General features: G+C 38.3%; 1 protein-coding gene across 1 annotated transcript in view; it reads left to right on the plus strand.

The window, feature by feature from the left end:
- The window catches only part of PDE11A (phosphodiesterase 11A), a 172,310-nt gene that overhangs the window by 146,725 nt on the left and 7,199 nt on the right, over positions 1–18,386 (plus strand). The window contains exons 16-19 of the mRNA XM_058189722.1: positions 849–926; positions 3,925–3,988; positions 6,519–6,593; positions 7,303–7,386. Of these exons, the coding sequence (XP_058045705.1) occupies positions 849–926; positions 3,925–3,988; positions 6,519–6,593; positions 7,303–7,386 (301 nt within the window). The remainder of the gene's footprint in view (positions 1–848; positions 927–3,924; positions 3,989–6,518; positions 6,594–7,302; positions 7,387–18,386) is intronic.

Consider the following 18,386-nt stretch of genomic DNA (forward strand, 5'->3'; position numbering starts at 1 on the left):
TTGCTCTCTAGCCCATCTAGTGGCTAGAGAGGGGACCCCAACTCCCGGTCCGTGGACTGGTACTGGTTCGTGGCATGTGAGCAACTAGCCACGCAAGCAAGCGAAGCCCCATCTGTGGGATGTAGGCATCATGCCAAACCACGTGCAAAACCATGGTCCACAGAAAAACCTTTCTCCATGGAACCGGTCCCTGGTGCCCAAAAGATTGGGGGCTGCTTCTCTAAATCATTTGGAAGGGATGAGGTTGAAATAATATCTGATCAAGGGCTATGGAAGATGCAGGAGTTTAGAGAGTTAATTTCAGACATTGTGCAGTTCTATTTGGAGGAAGGCAGTAAATATTAAGTAATAGGTTTCCATCATTTCTGTCTTTAATTATTACAAATCTATAACTGGCAGCATATGATGAATGGGCTGTTAAAAGACATCTGCAATTATCCCCTTAACTACCTGGAACAATCTAAACTGTATACTGTAGGTTGTGCTAATTTTTACTTGTTGTATTAAGGATTATTTAGCACAATTTTTTCTGTTAATTTCTGCATAGTGGGAATGAATTTTCATACACCTAATCCTGATCTGACTTTTCCCATAAGCCGTTTGATAGTATGGAGACTGCAGCTTAATGAAATTTTAAAGTTTGATTTGGATATGTGCAGATGTGTTGTGTTACTGGCCCTGGGACATTTTTTGTTTTGTTTTTACTATTTAATTAGTGCTTTTGAGCACCTAGGATATTGCTGCCTAGGTGGGCAGCTATACAGATATTTTAAATAAATAAATACATATATATTATGAATACATGCCTTTCCCTGTTTGGATTGTAATAGTGTAATGTTTGGTTACAGGAAGAGGACTGAATTTTTTGAACTTGTCAACAAAGGAGACTACAATTGGAATGTTAAATATCAACGAGAGGTATTCCGGTGAGATCTTTCTCTTGGGTAAAGTTCACCTGGTGTAGGAATTGAGGCACTCTGCAGGGACAAGGGGCCAAATTCCTCCCAGTGGCTTTAGAAGTAGTCGATTTCCGTACATCCTGGAGGTGCAAAACATTTTTAATTTGAAGTATTTCATATTGAAAACATCTTATCTTGAGCCCAAAAGTGATTGTTTTGAATTCAAAATAGGTTGTTTTAACATTCTGGAATTATTTGGAGCTCAAAACATTTCTAGAAAGGTCAGAGCAATCCATTCTGAAATGGAAACTGCTTCCAACTCTAAATGTTTTGGACACCTTTGGTATGTCTTTATTAAGAACGTCAAAGACCGTTGCTTCTTAAGTCTATCCACACTTGACATTAAAAAAAAAATTCCTAATTAAGTGCCTTCATTACCACACTTTTTAAGTATTTATAGTGAAGATTATGATCATTAGGTCTTGTATTCTGGGGTTACCAAATGTCCTGATTTCAGCAAAGTGTGGAAATTCTCTGAATATTTGCCATGATTCCTGAGATCAATAATGTATGTTTGTATTTAGCCATACGCCAAGACTACTTTTTTTAAAAAAAACCAAGTATATCTGATATCAAAAAATAAACTCACAACAAACCTGTACACGAAAGCCTAAAACAGTTAGTGTGAAGGGAGCTCCCACATGGTGGCTTCAAAGAGCCATAGCTATTGTTAGAAATTTGGTACCCCTTTTTTAAAAGAACAACTGAGGTTTGGTCATGTTAGAGGAAGACAATGAAACACCCTTGTGATTGTTTGTTAAATTTATATTGCATATTTCCATCATGCTTCCCTTTTCCTTGAACAGTCACAACACCTATTCTCCCATGTTTCATTTCTTTTGGAAGGAGAAATCTCTAAACATTTAAGGTGCTGGTTGAATATTTTAATGTGCTTACAGGTATAATATTGGGGATATGTGAATAAAGCTGCATAGCAACCCCTACAAAAAAGCAAACCCATTAGCCGATTCAGCTCATATTCTCAGTTAAGGCACATGGGTACCCACAGATTATTTTAATTGTCTATTTCTCATATGCAGGTAGAGTTACTTTCACCCATTGTCTCTAATTTAACCATTTACTGTCATTATTTTTCCATTTATTTATACTGTCTTTCTTAAAAACAGACTTTTGTTTTAAATGATTTTTTTTTAAAGTGAAGATGACAGCCTTGATCATGTAGTTGCAACCACTATTTTAACTTTTTTAATGCTCCTTCCAAATGCCTCTGATTGTGTCTTCCATTCACAGGTGTGGAGAAAGTACACATTGCAGAAAATGGCCCCGTCTTAAAGCAACCTTTGGGAAGGAAAAGCTGTTTTTTTATTTGTTACATGGGTCATAAAGGCTCCTTTAAATCAGTGTTCTTTTATGTGGTGACCTCCAGAGACAGCTGAATTTTAACTCCCATAAAGCATAAAGTCCTGCCTTAGGCATGATAGCCAGCAGGATGACTTTGGGCCAGTCACTCACTCTCAGGCCATGATATCAGGCTCAGACAATAAGCTGGTTGGATCAATTCTTGTTGCAAACCATGGCTCAATACTTGGTTGATCCAGAAAAAAATAGCAAATCCTGCACTTGTGGGAAAACACTAGGAAGGAACAAAATACATAAAGTTATGTAGGCTGGAAATGATATGTACAGGTAGTCCTCGACTTACAACAGTTCATCGAGTGACCATTCAAAGTTACAATGGCACTGAAAAAAGTGACTTATGACCATTTTTCACAGTTATGGCTTTTGCAGGATCCCCATGAACATGTGATCAAAATTCAGATGCTTGGCAACTGGTTCATACTTATGACGGTTGCTGTGTTCCAAGGTCATGTGATCACTTTTTGCAACCTTCTGACAAGCAAAGTCAATGGGGAAGCCAGATTTCATTTAACATCCGGGTTACTAACTTATCAACTTCAGTGATTCACTTAACAACTGATGCAAGAAAGGTTGTAAAATGGGGGGAACTCACTTAACAAATGTCTCACTTAACAACAGAAATTTTGGGCTCAATTGTCATAAATCATGGACTACCTGTGGTGTATTTTGACACACCTTTATGGCATGAAGTTTGAGAAGGCTAACTTAGATGGTCCACTGCAATCCTCTTTATACCATAAGAAGCTCTGTTAATATGTTCAGACTGGGAATATATAAACATCAGCATTTTCATCTGTGGGGGAATGAAACATACTCATGAAAGGAGCTATTCTTTAAGTCTTTGTGTTTTAGATGAAGTATAGATAATTTTCTATCTTTTCCTATTTCACCCATTCCTGATTTTAGAATATGGACAATACATCTCCTTTTTTTAAAAAATCCCCAGTATTCTTGGTGTTCTTCTGGGCTTGCTTATAGTTTAATATGCTTTGTGCATTGTACATAAATGTTTTCTCCATCTGAGTAATTCTTATCTCCCAACACTTGTAAAACGTATTTGTAGCCAGCTATTAACTACATTAAGATGGAGTAATCCTTACAATAATCTTAAGTATTTATTGCGCACAAACAATAGAAACTGTTCAAACAGTGTCTGGAATGTCTCTCACCATAAGTATAGTAGCCAGTTATAACCAGGCAAACAGTCTACCCAAAGCTGTATATATTACATAATTTCCTTTTATCGTATCATGGCATTCCAATACCCAGTGTCCTGTATTATGACTTTATTAATCAAACCACAACAGCAAAATGAGTGGTTAGTCTGCAGTGAAACATGCATCCTTTGTAACACTCAATAATTAGCATTGAAAAGTCATTATCTGATTATATCTATAATGCATTAGCTTTCCTCTATCTAATGACATAAAAAAAGTGACAATTCAAATTCCAAACTCTGGCATGCTTTAAACTGGCAAAGAAGTTAAGTCTGCCTCTTAAAAAAACCCTCATGTATTCAGGATGAATCTGTTTAGAAAACTAACAAAGCTTTGTTCCATTTTTATTGTTCATTTCTGTTTTTCAGATCAATGCTAATGACAGCCTGTGACCTTGGAGCTGCAACTAAACCATGGGAGATTTCAAGACAGGCAAGTCATGATTAATAGCAGCATAAGAAAGAGGAGGTTCTGTCCCAACAATTTTCCCAGGAACCTGACACGGAAAGGGCCAAATCTGCAGTCAGGTTACAATACCATTGCTTGCATTAAAAAATACCACAGACCTTCCGCGAAATGCAGTTTATTGCCCTTATTGTCTTTTTTTTTTTTCTTAATTGATAACATTGAATAGTATTAGAATATTTCAAGAGATTCTGCTTCCGTAATCACATACTCAATTATGATGAACAGTTGCATTTTATTAAAAATGTGAATTAAAAAAAATTGGTGTACCTAATTGACAGTGTTTTAAGGTCCATCCCGGCATAAAATAGTGAAGGTGAAGGCTTACCATAAATCTTTGTGGAAAAACTTTTAATTTTTTTCATTTAAAACTTTACTTAAAATTATTTGAGGGATTGCTTTGGTTATTTTTACCCAACTTGATGCATTCATATGGAATTCCCATCATTTGTCAGCCAGAATGGCTGCTATAGCCGCATTTTTTTTTCTCCGTAGGGCACAGTATTTTTAAAAGATCATTTATTTATATGCTACAGGTAGTCCTTGACTTACGACCAGTCACTTAATGTCCTGTTAAAGTTATAACAGATCCCTGAAAAACTACTTAGAACTACTTAGAATCTGGTTTAAAAAATGCAGACACTGCGATGCCCCAGTAATCACATGAACAAAATTTGAATGCTTGGCAAACCGCTTGCTCTTACGACCTATATCAGCAACACTGCAGCTCCCCCTGCCTGTCTCCCTCCCCCATCCCATGTGAGAACAGGACTATACCGAACTAGGACCAGAGGACCAGGTGGTGCAGTGGTTAGAGTGCAGTATGGGAGGCTACTTCTGCTGATCACCAGCTGCCAGCAGTTTGGCAGATCGAGTCTCACCAGGCTGCAGGCTGACTCAGCCTTCCATCCTTCCGAGGTGAGTAAAATGAGGACCCAGATGGTTGGAGGCAATATGCTGACTCTGTAAACCGCTTAGAGAGGGCTGTAAAGCACTGTGAAGTGGTACATAAGTCTAAGTGCTATTGCTATACATTTATTCATTTAGTGTAATCATATTCTAAATTGAAAAGGTATGAATTATGGATTGTTATATGCAAAAGCAGAGTTGCAGTTGCTGGATGGCAGTAAAGCAATGGAAATAAATCATGCAAGAGAATAAACGGGTGTTTACTAAATAATTCAACATTGCATGTGGAGGAAGAAATGGCTGACCAACCCTTGGTTGTTTATGCACTTGTGGATAAACGCATTTGTGTTATGAATGTTTGTGCTGATGTGTGAGGTGTATTGGTCGGAAATGTGAACGTGCGTTTGCAGTGTTGGCTGAGAATCCCAAAGATTTGCATTGAATGTTACAGAGTTGTATGATGCAACAAGGATGGATTTGAAATTTAATGTATCAGAGAGAAAACTACAAAAACGAATGGCATGTATATAAAATAAACATATTGAAGTGGCTTGGTCATGTTAAGAGAGTGAATGAAGATCAAATTAGAAAACAAGTATATGAAGGATGAGCGAATGTATCAAGAGAAAGGGGGGAAAAATCAAGGAAATCTTGGTTATATGAACCTAATGAAAACATCAAAAAGAGACAGGTGAGAGAGAACTTTAAACAAGGGAAAGGGGTATATGAAGCATGTTTGAAGCATGGAGGTTCAAGTATGGACCTCCAAGGTTTAAAAAGGTTTAAAAAAGTATGGAGAGACATAGTGAAGGTATGGCTAGGTAGTAGATTAAGCTATGTTGTCCTTTTTCCAAACCCATGTTTTAATTTCCTTTATTATTTATTATTCGTTTTCTGCTCTTTGCAAACGTTGCATAGCATGACAGGCATATATTATGCCTAAGTATTCACAAATGGCATCAAATAGTCAAATACTCATTTGTACTTACAAGCTTATACTTAAGCTTATAACAGCGGTTCTCAACCTGTGGGTCGTGACCCCGTTGGGGGTCGAATGATGATTTGCCAGGGGTCGGCTAAGACCATTGGAAATATGGGAAGTATACTTGCGAGTCGAAGAATCGCACTCCAATGGTTGACTCCACAAGCCAGCTGCAGGCTCTTCAAATAGCTAGCCGAATTTGGCTTCAGGCGCTATGAATTAAAAAAGAGAGAAATCTTTGCTCTGATGTCCCCCTCTCAAGCCAGCTGCAAACATTCCCAATCGCTAGCCTAATCTGGCTTCAGGCGCGATAAACTTAATAGGGGAGGAGTCTCTGCTTTAATGCCTTCGTCCTCAAGGCAAGCAGTTCAGATCGCTAGCCAATACGGCCAATACGGCTTCAGGCGCGATAAATTCAAAAAAACAGTTTGCTGCTTTTTGAGGAAATTCTGCGGCTGCTGAGGCGCATTTTACGGTTGGGGTCGCCACATTGTGGGGAATTGTATAAAGGTTGAGAACCACGGGCTTATAAGCTTATAGTTAATAAAGGCTTCTGTCTGAATTAACAATATAAACCATAATTTGATCTTTTTGTATGTATTTTAGGTAGCTGAACTGGTAACAAGTGAGTTCTTTGAACAAGGGGACAGGGAGAGATCTGAACTGAAACTCACACCTTCTGTAAGTTAACCACTTTGGTAATTATCTGTTGCTGCAGAGTGAGCAAACATAGCATAATGTACTGTCGTGCAATATGATGATATGATATAATTAATATTGTAACTATATTCTTTCCCACTATCAGCGTATAATAACTAAGCTTTGGATTCCATTCCGAAAAGAAAATTATCAGATCTGGGTTGCAAAACCCTTAGACAATCACTAGATAGCAGCAACGATTTACTTTTCTTTATGTTGTGCCATCTGATGGTCACAGGGATTTTTGCAGCTCCTCTCAGATAACCATACTTCCCAGAAAGTGTGTGAAACTGAGCACAATGGAAATTACTTCAGAGTGGAAGCAGGAAGAATTGCATTGCACTTCTCCAAAATGAATAGCAAAAATAATGCTGCATACATTTATTTTCTCTTATTTTCCTATGCAACGTAAATGCCAACAATGGATTGCATTTGTTTGATACTAAGGAATTAAATTGTAAAGCGGTCAAATAAATGAAACCTCTACATTCCCTAAACAGGGCCAGAGAATAATAAATGGTTTATTTTTCATTCTAGACAAAAGACAGGAAAATGTGTGTAAAGATTGATTATGGTTTTCAAAGTATTCCGTTTATAACAATTTGATCCTAGATCCAAAATATTGGATGAAGCAGCTTCTGTAAAATACTCTAGAGTAATAAAGCATGACACATTCCTCTTCTCCGCTCAGGCTATATTTGATCGGAACAGGAAAGATGAACTGCCTCGATTACAGCTGGAATGGATTGATAGTATCTGCATGCCTCTCTATCAGGTAATTGTGCATATTGCTGGTGCAGAGTTAAAAGAAGGCCCAGGGGTTTTGCCTCTCAGCAAAAGGAGCGGGGGAGGAGGAGGAGGAGAAGGAGATGACGTAACAATTTTTGCAGTTTTTTCCATCTCGCAGTCCCTAAGCATTTCATTTTTCCTCTCCTGAGGCATAAACCACACTTGATAAAGCAGCAAAGGTACTTGTAACGGAGAAATCTGTGCCATGAAATGAGTAAATATAGATCAGGACAAAACCAGTGCGGTCTTTCAATAAAGAAAGCAAATCAGATAAGAAATCATTGCCTTCCTCTGCTCTTCCCTGGGTTTCCTTCCTCTCTGCGTCCCATGCTCTGAATCAATTGGTTTTGGTTCGTAAGTTGCAAGAACCATTGCAGCGTTTTGTATTTCCCTCTCTTGTTTATTTGTGATGAAGAAGACAATTATTGTTATTGTTATTATTAGTATTTTTTAAAAAAAATTCTAAAAGATAAAAACTTCCACTATAATACCAACAAGGCGAAGTATTTTCCTTTTTAAGCAAGTGCTCCATTTCAGAGTTACAGACACTGCTCTGCTTGCAGTCGGTTTATGTCCTGAGAGGCTGTTTGGTTTGCAAGTCCAACAAATATAAACACCCATGCAGTGCGGTTCTTGCCTTGCATGGTTGGCAGTACCATGGTAAAAGCTGGCAGTGATGGCATAGGCTCATCCTCTGGAGGAGAAATGGCTGTTGTGACCAAAGCCCAATTAGTGATTACTAAACACAATTCAGTCCTCAACAAACTTATTTTATTAAAACAGCTGAGAATTAATTCATTCTCAGCTTTGTCCAAAACAAAATTCCCTTGGCCTTATCAACAAACTTTGATGTCTTTGGCAACCTCCCAAAGGCTTTTCTTGGCAAAAACCCCACAAAGTTCAAGAAGATGCTGACAAGAAGCACGGAAATCAACGTTGCTTTTCTACAAAGAACCCAACGGCTCGTTGCTGCTCTTTTAAGCCTTATGGGGAGTGGCCAATCATCTTCTGGCCTTACTCCCGAGTTGACCTTTTTTCTTCAGCTGCTCTTGCCTTCTGGCAGCTCTTTGCATGCGTGCATTAGGAATAGGCTCCTCCTGTTCCTCTGCCTCTCTGGTGTCCGCCTCTAGAGGCTCCGGAGTCCACGCATCACTCCCAGATGGCCCTGGCCCCATCTCTGCCTTTGATGCAGAGCCCTCGTCCGGGCCTTCCCCTGACTCCAAGACTGGCCCATTGTCCTCCCCAGCCTCCTCTGCTGTCCGACTTTGCTGCCAGGTCCGCAGGCTGCTGGCGGACCACAACAATGGCACATTTCTCCGCTTTCCTGAAGAAGCAGCCCAGTGGGCTTTGAATAGTGGCAGGAGGAGGGCAAGAGAGGGAGGCTGGGGTTCCAGTGAACTTACAGATATGTGTGGCACACGGAAACCAAACCCACTTCTCCCAACCATTGGGCTTAGATAAGTTTATTCATATTGACAAAAAGTTTTCAAGTCGACCGTATGTTAGTGGAGTAAGATCTGTACTTCTAAAATTTGGAGAGCATGTGCTAGTCAGACAGGAAGCACTTAGGACACTGCAGAAAACTATTGACCTGCAAAAGGAGACACTTCCGTATTTTTGGCCAAGATTACATTGGAGGATTTATTGCTTAGTTTTTAACTCAGATTCCTCTGTGCAAGTCTTTTATGGAGCAGTCTCTCCTGTACTGCTTTTTAAAGCAGGTTTTGAATGGATTTGCATTTCAATTGTACATTTTAATTAAAACATAATTTTAACCCACAATATGGATTAATATGGAAGCTAGTATTTGTTTAATTGTTTTTAATATTGAATTTATACATTTTTATATCATTGGTATTGATTTTTTCAAAAGAATTTTGCAATACATTTTAATGGAAGTCAGGATTAATATACTTCTTCAGCTGCACTTAGAATAGTTTCCAATAGACCTCATATTACTCGAAATCAGAGGAAAGAAGCTGGATTGATTTATTTGCATGTTTATTCATCTATCCCATTTCTAAGGTTACTCACCTCCAAATATGACCCTGAGCGGGTTCACAAAATTAAAAACATGATATAAAAAGGAATAATGAAGAAAATCATCTACCATGCTCACAAATCATTCTGACCAAAGGCTTGACAGAAAAGCTCTGTTTTTAGAGATCTTTAAAGGCAGGTAGCAAGTTTCTGGGGAAAATGCTGTTTCAGAAAGCAATATCTATAACAGAGAAGGTCTGCTTCTTGAATCTTGCTAGATTACATTGCTTAGTTGATGGGATTTAAAGGAAGAAGATTTCTATCTGATTGTTCAGGAATGACAGACACTATGGGACCAGATAATCTCCTAAATAATTAGGTTCTATGAATACCTATAAATAGGTATTAAATAATAATCAAAACATAAGACACAACACACAACAAAATGTATTAAAGACAAAAAGTATGGAAAATGATTAAAAATTATTTTGATGCTTCTGATAAAATTCTATGGATAGGGCCATGATAGATACCAAATGAATCTTGGGCAGGGAAGGTTTTATTGGTAAGGATATTACTAAACTCTGGCCCATTCAGGAACAATCTATTTCATCTCAGATACTTGATGTTGGAGAAGAATCATGAAGATATAACCTAATAATTATTTATAATATTTTGGTTTTCAGCAGATTGAGGGACTAATCTATCCCTTAACTCTAGAGCGATCATATAGCAAATTGTACAAAATATTGTTTCAAGTCACGTAATTGCAATCTATTAAATATCTTATAATAAACATTTGTTATTATTTTATATAAATACTACAGTGCAATTAAAAAGAAGTTAAGTGGGGGAAGAAGTTAGTATGTGATGAAAGAAGACAAAGAATGCTTCTTCAGCCAGAAGTTGTATGCTATTTGAACTAGCGTTTTTAGCCCAGGAGAGAATAGAATTATCCATGGAGATAAAGAATGCTCAGAACATTCTTTCTGGATGAGAAGGTTGGATATAGCAGTTAAGGATTCAACTTTATACAAGCAGAATTTTACTAGCAAACAGAGATGCATCTAAATGTCTTTTTCCCCCTCTGTTCATGCTGTATAGCTATTATTCCCCTTTTTATTATTACGGCATCGTCTAATCCCATACTACCCTAAGGGGTAAACAGAAAACTTGATGTCATAGTCACATACTGGGAGAGATGCTCCCTAGCATATAAAACTGAGTTTTAATTTCCAGTACAGCCACTGTACCAATGATGCATGGAGACACTGTAAATCCCATTTACACATGGTTAAGAAACCCAAGTTGGAGCTTCATGGTCTACGGATACCCCAGGCTCTGAGTCTCTCTCTCTCTCTCCATACCAATTTATTTTTCAGTGGTAATAAATGGTCTAGAACACACAGCATAGAACATTAATGATAATAGCAGCAGGACGTTTAGTGTTAATGCAGAATTCAGCTTTTTCCTTTTCTCTTCCCCCTTTTCCATGCAGTTGCAAAGAAGGGGCTGCATAAAACAGACCTGCCTATTAGAGTTCGTTTAGCTCAGACACATTGTCCTTCCCTGTCATGTTCTACTTCCTGCCACTTTCCCCCTCCCCTTTTTTTTTTTTATGGGCTAGAATGTTTATCTGTTAAAAGTTATCTACACTGTTTAGGCTGGACCATCTTGGTAAGATACTAATAATACAAGGTGGCAGCAAAACCAGCAACTCTGGATATACCTCTCTTCAAGTAGCCAGGGGCATTTGATCCTATAATGCCAGTGAAGATGGGACAGATAACATTTTTATACTTATTATCAGTTTAAATTAGAAAAGTTATATTTTAGATTAGGAGGTAGCAGTCCACTGGCAGAAATATCCCTTAGCATCCCAAGATCACTGCATCAAATTATCACCACCACCAAAGGGAGAAATAACCAAACAGCCAGTGCTGTTTTGTTTTATTTTATTATATTTTACAGAAGAAGGAAAGTAATAGAAGTTGGGGAGAAAGTGCTTCCATCTCCATTCTTAACCAACTAACTCCGCCCCCCACCAAGTTATTAAAAAATGTCCAGCCTTCTGTCATTAAATTATTGCTGTTTTCTGGCTTTTAGAAAGATGCAGAGTATGAATTGCAATTGCCAAGCCCTCAAATGTACACACACACATTTGAAGTTATGCATCTTTTAATGTATATAAAGCCAAATTTGAGAATGTGGATCCTCCTTAATCACATAACCCCGCAGATGAGGTAAATGTGTAAAAGACCAGGATAAAGCAGAAACTGAGGAGGGCTTTGCGGGTGGCGGGAGGGGGCGGACTAATGAGTATGGGATTGAGAAAGGAAGTTAAATAAAACCTGCCAGTCACTGCCACCACTTTTTGCCAGTTCATCTGAAAGAACACAACATTTGAGTTGATTTGCAAGTTGTCTAATCCAGGACCACTTTGTAGCTTCTCTCTCTCCCTCTCCCTCCCTCCCTCTCTCTCTCTCCCTCCCTCCCTTCCTCTCTCTCTCTCTCTCTCTCTCTTTTTTTTTCATCTAAGTCCACAAGAGAATTGAAGGTAAGAATTCAAACACTGAGGTAGGAACTAAAGATTTTTTAAAAAGAAGGTATGAGAAATCTCCTCGTTTTTCCCCACTGCATTGTTATGTGCTAGTAGCAATCTCTTGACATGGAAGAATACCCAGGTCAGAGGCCAAGCATTGTGCTTCTGTCTGGGTGAGAAGATAAGCAGTTTGCTAGTGACAGCTGACAGCAGCAGCTTGAAATTTAAGGAATTGTTTTGCCTTGGTAGACGCGTCTCCAGCAGTTTGATCCTGAAAGTGGTGCACCCTTTTTGGAATCCCAAATGGGATGCTCCTTTCACAGCAGCTCAAAGAATATTTTGAAAATGTCTGTGAATGCTGATTATAAAAGTTAAAGGAAATTGGCTCACTTTCTTCCTAATCATCTAGGAACAGGATGTCTTTCTCATTTTACATTGGCTCATGCAGCTCTTAAATAAAGGCCCCCAGTAATTGACTTCATCGAATAGCATTGATCACAATAGTTCGTTTTCTTGGCCACTAGTTAGCATCTTTTTGTGTCATCCAAAACCTTCATTAAACTTCATTAACCCCATGGTTAAATAAGTTTTCTAACTTGCTTTAGCTATTCTTAGTGAAAAGCAAAAGTTTGAGAAGGGAGCTGTACTGTTATGGGGCCAAGAAGTGTTGGAAAATAAGACGGGAAAGAGAAGCAGTTATTCCCTTAATGCAATTTCAAACAACGTTGCAAGAACTTTTTTTTTTTAAGGAATAAGTGACATGTGAGATCACAAGTTTTCTCAAGGTATATAACATTTTGGGGTTTTTTTGTTTTTTTTTATAAATGTAATGGATAGAGTCTCTATGGGCTCTGTGTTGCCAGATCCTAAGTTGTAATATATCAGCTGCCTTTTGAAGATTTTAAAACAGATGTCCTGCAGGAAGTGCTGATATCAGTGGTGTCTCCTGCTGGTGGGAAACGAGCAAGGTCACAATAGAAGGAGTCACCGGATCACCATGGGTGTGGATCAACAAAGGTCACCATAGGCAGAACATGAGAAATGCTTTCTATTATCCCATAAAAAATACCAAAAGAGTATAGAAAACACTCCATTTTCTCCCACTGAAAGATACTATAGGATCATGCAAAACTATTTCTAAAAGATATTTTTTAAAAAAACAAAACAAATCCAAACCATAATTAGTAGGTGAGAAAGAAATAGTTTTACCGCCCTCAAATAACAGAAACAAAATAGAAATCAAAAGTAAAGTATTTCTATCTAGGTGAATGAGGATGAACAAATAACAGGGTGTCGTGATGATGCTGATTTTCTTATCATGCAAATTACAACATTTCAGAGTTGAAATGTTCTCACTCTATGATACAAGCAAAAAAAAAAAAAAGTGCAAAAATATACACATCTTCTCTTACTTTCCATACAGGCTGTGCTCTTCAAGGAAAAAAAATGCTGCTATTCCAAAAGCGTGTTCTGTTTTGCTCATCACAGTCTAGAACCTGAGACCTGCCTGCACATATCCTTAGCTGTACAGGTAGTTCTCATTTAGTGACTGCAGTTGGCTCTGACAACTTGGTCGTTAGCTTCAGCTTTCCTTTGCTTTACAGTGTCCGAAGGATACAATCCAAACAGCCTCGATGAGTCCAAATCAGGGGTGAAATCCAGCAGGTTCTGACAGGTTCTGGAGAACCGGTAGTGAAAATTTTGAGCAGTTTGGAGAACCAGTAGCGGAAATTTAGAGTAGTTTGGAGAACAGGCAAATACCACCTCTGGCTGGCCCCAGAGTAGGGTGGGAATGGAGATTTTGCAATATCCTTCCCCCACGAGGGGGGAGGGAATGGGAATTTTGCAGTCTCCTTTCCCTGGAGTGGGGAGGGAATGGAGATTTTGCAGTATCCTTCCCCTGCCACGTCCACCAAGCCACACCCACAGAATCAGTAGTAAAAAAAACGTGGATTTCGCCACTGCTCCAAATGGCAGGAAAGGTTTCTGGAACTTAGTTCACAAGCAAGGTAAAAGGGCAGATCTTATAGCACTTTTTAATCGGCTCTCCTGTCCTTTGGAATGTTCACTCTGGTGCTTGGATTATTAGCAAGTAGCAAATAAATGTTTGTATCTACATTCATTTAAGAGAAAAGAATTACAAGAGAGTAAACAAGCACATAATGGGGAATACACATGAAAAGGAATGCAGTGGCACCAGCTCGTTTCCTTAGGACACTGATGGCTGCAAGCCACAAGCTGCTTAGGAGGCAAAGGAAGGACTTCAGTGTGAAAATGTTGACAGTCTTGTCATTGTCAAGCAAGCAGTGCCAGGGGACTGGAAGATTCTGATCAACTAATGAAGGTCACAGATCTGAGTTTGTAATTTATGGTTTGCAATTTTTAGGGAAGCACTGCACTACGGAGAAAAGCAGCTTAGGCAGAGTAGCTTGTTTTAGCAATCTCTCTGCTCTACAAAGGGAGCACCTTTGCTCATTCATCAGACATTTTAAACATGCAAATAGATACGATAATCACACACCTGTTCTTCTGCAGAGTCGATCCGGTAGTGAAGGCAGCAGGTGGTTCAGAGAACTGGTAGCAAAAATCCCTGCTCCCCCCGCCCCGCCCCTGCCCACCCAATTGCCAGGTTGCCCGCTTGCAGCTTCTTTTAAAAATTGCTTTTCAAAGGTTAAAAGAAAGGCTCTGACAATCCCAGCTGAGCCGTGCGATCGTCAGAGCCTTTTTTTTTTACTTTTAAAAGCATTTTTTTACAACCTATTCGGCTGAATAGGTTGTAAAAAAAATGCTTTTAAAAGTAAAAAAAAAAGACCGCACGCCACATCAGATCACACACCCCCTCGGCACTGTTCTACTTACCCCATGCCTCCTTTTGGCAGCATCTCGCATTTGGTGCATGGTGCGCACTGCGCATGCGCATGCCCAGCGCACATGCACAGCCAGCAAACCGGTAGTAAACCGGTTCAGATTTCACCACTGGTGTATGTACACAGTAAAAGTTATAAGTATTATCATTACCAGTGGCAACTGGAGAAATATTTATTTTAGAAATACTAATATTTTCAAAAGAACAGGATACGGCCATATGTTTAATATCTGGGATTATTTTTGTAGATTCTTTCAACAATTCTATTGTTCTTTGTAAAGATAAGGATTTTGATTCAGTTCTATTATTTACATTCCAGATTCATCGAGGTGTTCCCTATGTAGTCAGCTTTGCTTGTCTCTTACATTCCAGTAGGAAAGGAAGGAGATGAAAAGAGTCAGTCTCAAGGCAAAAAATCCTTGAAATGGTCCCTGTCCTTTGGAGAAAGAAGGGGCTTCTAGACATCAAATGGAGAGAGTTCACTTATAGAATGAATCTGATTCAGATGATTTGTTTTAATCCAGTATCAGTTCCACTAGGTAAACCAGACCAGCAAATCAACTCCACAGGAAACCTGAAATTACATTTTATTGGGATTAGCTATAATAACAGAATCTTGCAAGTCTGATCGTGCTATATCTCTTCCTCCTCCTTATACTCTAGTGAATCAGACTTTAAAATCTGGACTTTAAAAATATTTCAGCTCCTTTTGCTTAGGTAATAGTTCCTGTCTGTCCCCACAACAGCAACTCTATGACATAGGATGGCCCAAAAGAGAGCAACTGCCCCAAAGTCCCCCATTGCGCTTCCATGGTTGAGAGTAGTCTCTCTGCTCCTACTCCAACAATTTAACTTTATACTACGCCAAATTCCCCTTACTGTTTTGCTAGGTGTAATCAAGCATGCTAGTTAGGCCTACCAGATGTAAAGTCATGTCCCTTTCTCCTTTCTGTTATTCTTCAGAAGGTATCGATGATGATGGTTGAAATATTTGGGAATACTTCCTTATCCTTTAGGGTTCCTCTTCAGGGAGTAAAGCATAAAACAGAGATCTGACCATGGATGGAATCTAGGAACACTTTCCTATTGTCCCAGTGCTGAAGATAGGGAAAATTCCTTAAGACAACCCAAGCTACAATTCAATGATACAAGATAGGGAAATATTCTAAAATGGACTCCTCATTTTCTGCTGCTGTATTAAATGGCATTGCATACAGCACAGAAAGAAGTTAGCAGCAGAAGGCATTTTTTCCCCTTTGCCTACAGTGAGCAGCCTGCAGTGAATTAAATATGTATTTAAGAAATGGGGAGAAGGAAGCAAAAAAAAAACCCTCCTATCCCCAAACCCTTCAATCTCATCACAAATTTCTTTCCTGATAAAATTTGACTCAGCCTTCAGATTGATAAATGATGAAGAAATTATCACACGGGAGTTAAAATGGCATGACTTAGGAGCGTGCATAACATTTCAGGGGGAAAAAATGAGGTGAAAAAGAAGCAGTTTTTCCTCAGATTTAAAGGAAGACATGGGAGTTCCTGGATCAGTAATGTGCTTTCAAAACGATTATATAGTGCAATCTTAGAGAGACTGAAATGTAAAGAGAGAGTCAAAGTAGAATTTAAGGAAAGGATCTGAAAATCTGAAAAATGTGTTGTGGGGGGGGAGTGGCCACAAAACCCGTAGGTAAAACAAAGAAGGGAAAAATTCACTGCAAATCTGAAAGAGAAGATTAATGGATAATTTAACAGCCATTTGGATTTCAAGAAAGACAAAGAGCAAAGAGCATTGCATCAGAAAAGGGCTAGAAATGATGATGGATAGCATGCTCCCTGTAAGTGTTGAGCAAGCCAGAATCACCTTGCGTCTGGCTGGCAAATTCCCAGCTGAGGATAAATCTAAAGAACAGGGGATAAGAGACTGATATGGACTGAAGAGATTTCTAAAGATCTATTTAAGAGAAAGGCAGCAAGTATCGATTGCTGCGTGGAACAAATATCATAAGTAAATGGGTGGAGTCATGTCGGAGGTTGTTCAACTCTATGATAATCAGGGAAACTTGAAGAGGAGATGAAAATTGAAATCCTGCAGCTGTGTCTTGCTTAAACTATTTCTGAGATATATTTATTATTCTGCGGTAAACACAAAAAAATCCAAACCATTTTGTTAAAATAATTGTAGATTTTAATATACAAGATTATTTATGAATATTTAAATGATTTTGCCTTATTTTTTAGAAAAAAGAGTGACTCACAAAAATCATTAGAAAAAGGTAACCATGGCCAGGAATGCGGCTGCCTAACTATGTTAGTGGGAAAAGGTTTAAATTTATGTAAATATGCATTTAAGAAATGTTATGTTCTTTTGATGTACACTTAGATAAATTTAAAAGTTTACATGTAAATATATCTAGAATGCTGCAGCACATTACTGACTGAAATGAACATTGCAGAATGTAAACAGCTTTCTGGAAAATGTATATATTTCTGGGCACCATATAAAATGCTAGCTGTGATTTGCAAAGTACTACGTGATTTGGGAATCAGTCAAGAGCAAATTTTCCTCTATTAGCTTGCCTAGATTTCAAAGTCCTTGAGAGTTCTTTCCTGCCCACCATCAGTAAAAACCATTTAATGACACAGAACTCCTTGCTAGAATAGGTCATGCTCCATCTGTCTTTGATCTCTTTCTGCCACATTTCAAAAGTGTGTTATTTAAATAGGCTTTTGTTACTTGAGTTATAATCAGTTTATTGAAATAGGTTTCAAGAAATAAGGGCTGTTTATTTTTATTTTATTTTAATTATGTATCTTTCAACATTTGCTGTTAAATAATCATTTTGTGTTTGTTGTTAATTTCCTCAAGCACGGTTTATAGTGGAAAATCAAGATGTATATTTAATGAGTAAATAAATTATTTGTATATTCCATTCTTCCACCAGAATTTTCTCCTGAAGCATCTTTAGTGACCTTCAAAGAAAGCTTTGGAAATATTTCAGTTAAAACCCTCCTGTCATGTGTGAAAGATCAGGACCACACATGAAGTTCCAATTAAACTGATGTATTAGTAATCATGCTTATGCACAGGAATCTACTCAATTAATAGCAGCCACTATCTTGGTACTAGATAAGAGTCAATGGAATTCAAGAGGGGGTTGGACTTGGTCTGTTTGTGGCTACGTAGAGAGTCTAGGCTAATTCCTCTTTTGATACCACCCCCAGGTTCTGCCGTTCCTTCTCCTACACTTTCTAAGCAATTTGGAATATGTGAAATTGTGAATATTAATTGAGGATAGGCATCACAGCCTCAGCCCCATCCTCTCCATTTTCCAAGTGCTAATCTTAAGGAGAGTTACAAACATATAGCCAGTTCTCTACAATTTGAAATCCTAATGAAGTAAATCCAATGATGTGAAGAACAAATTGAGAATATCAGTCGTTACCAGGACATGGGGAGTTAAAGAACAGAATTAAATGTAGCGCTTAGATGTGAGCAATATCTTCTATGTGTGGTCCTTAAAAGTTCAGCTTCTTTATTCTACTTATTTTCAGAGAAAAAGTTTAATCAACAAACCACAAACCACAAATCTGTTATTACTCT

Source organism: Ahaetulla prasina, chromosome 1 (assembly GCF_028640845.1).
Source record: "Ahaetulla prasina isolate Xishuangbanna chromosome 1, ASM2864084v1, whole genome shotgun sequence".
NCBI lineage: Eukaryota > Metazoa > Chordata > Lepidosauria > Squamata > Colubridae > Ahaetulla > Ahaetulla prasina.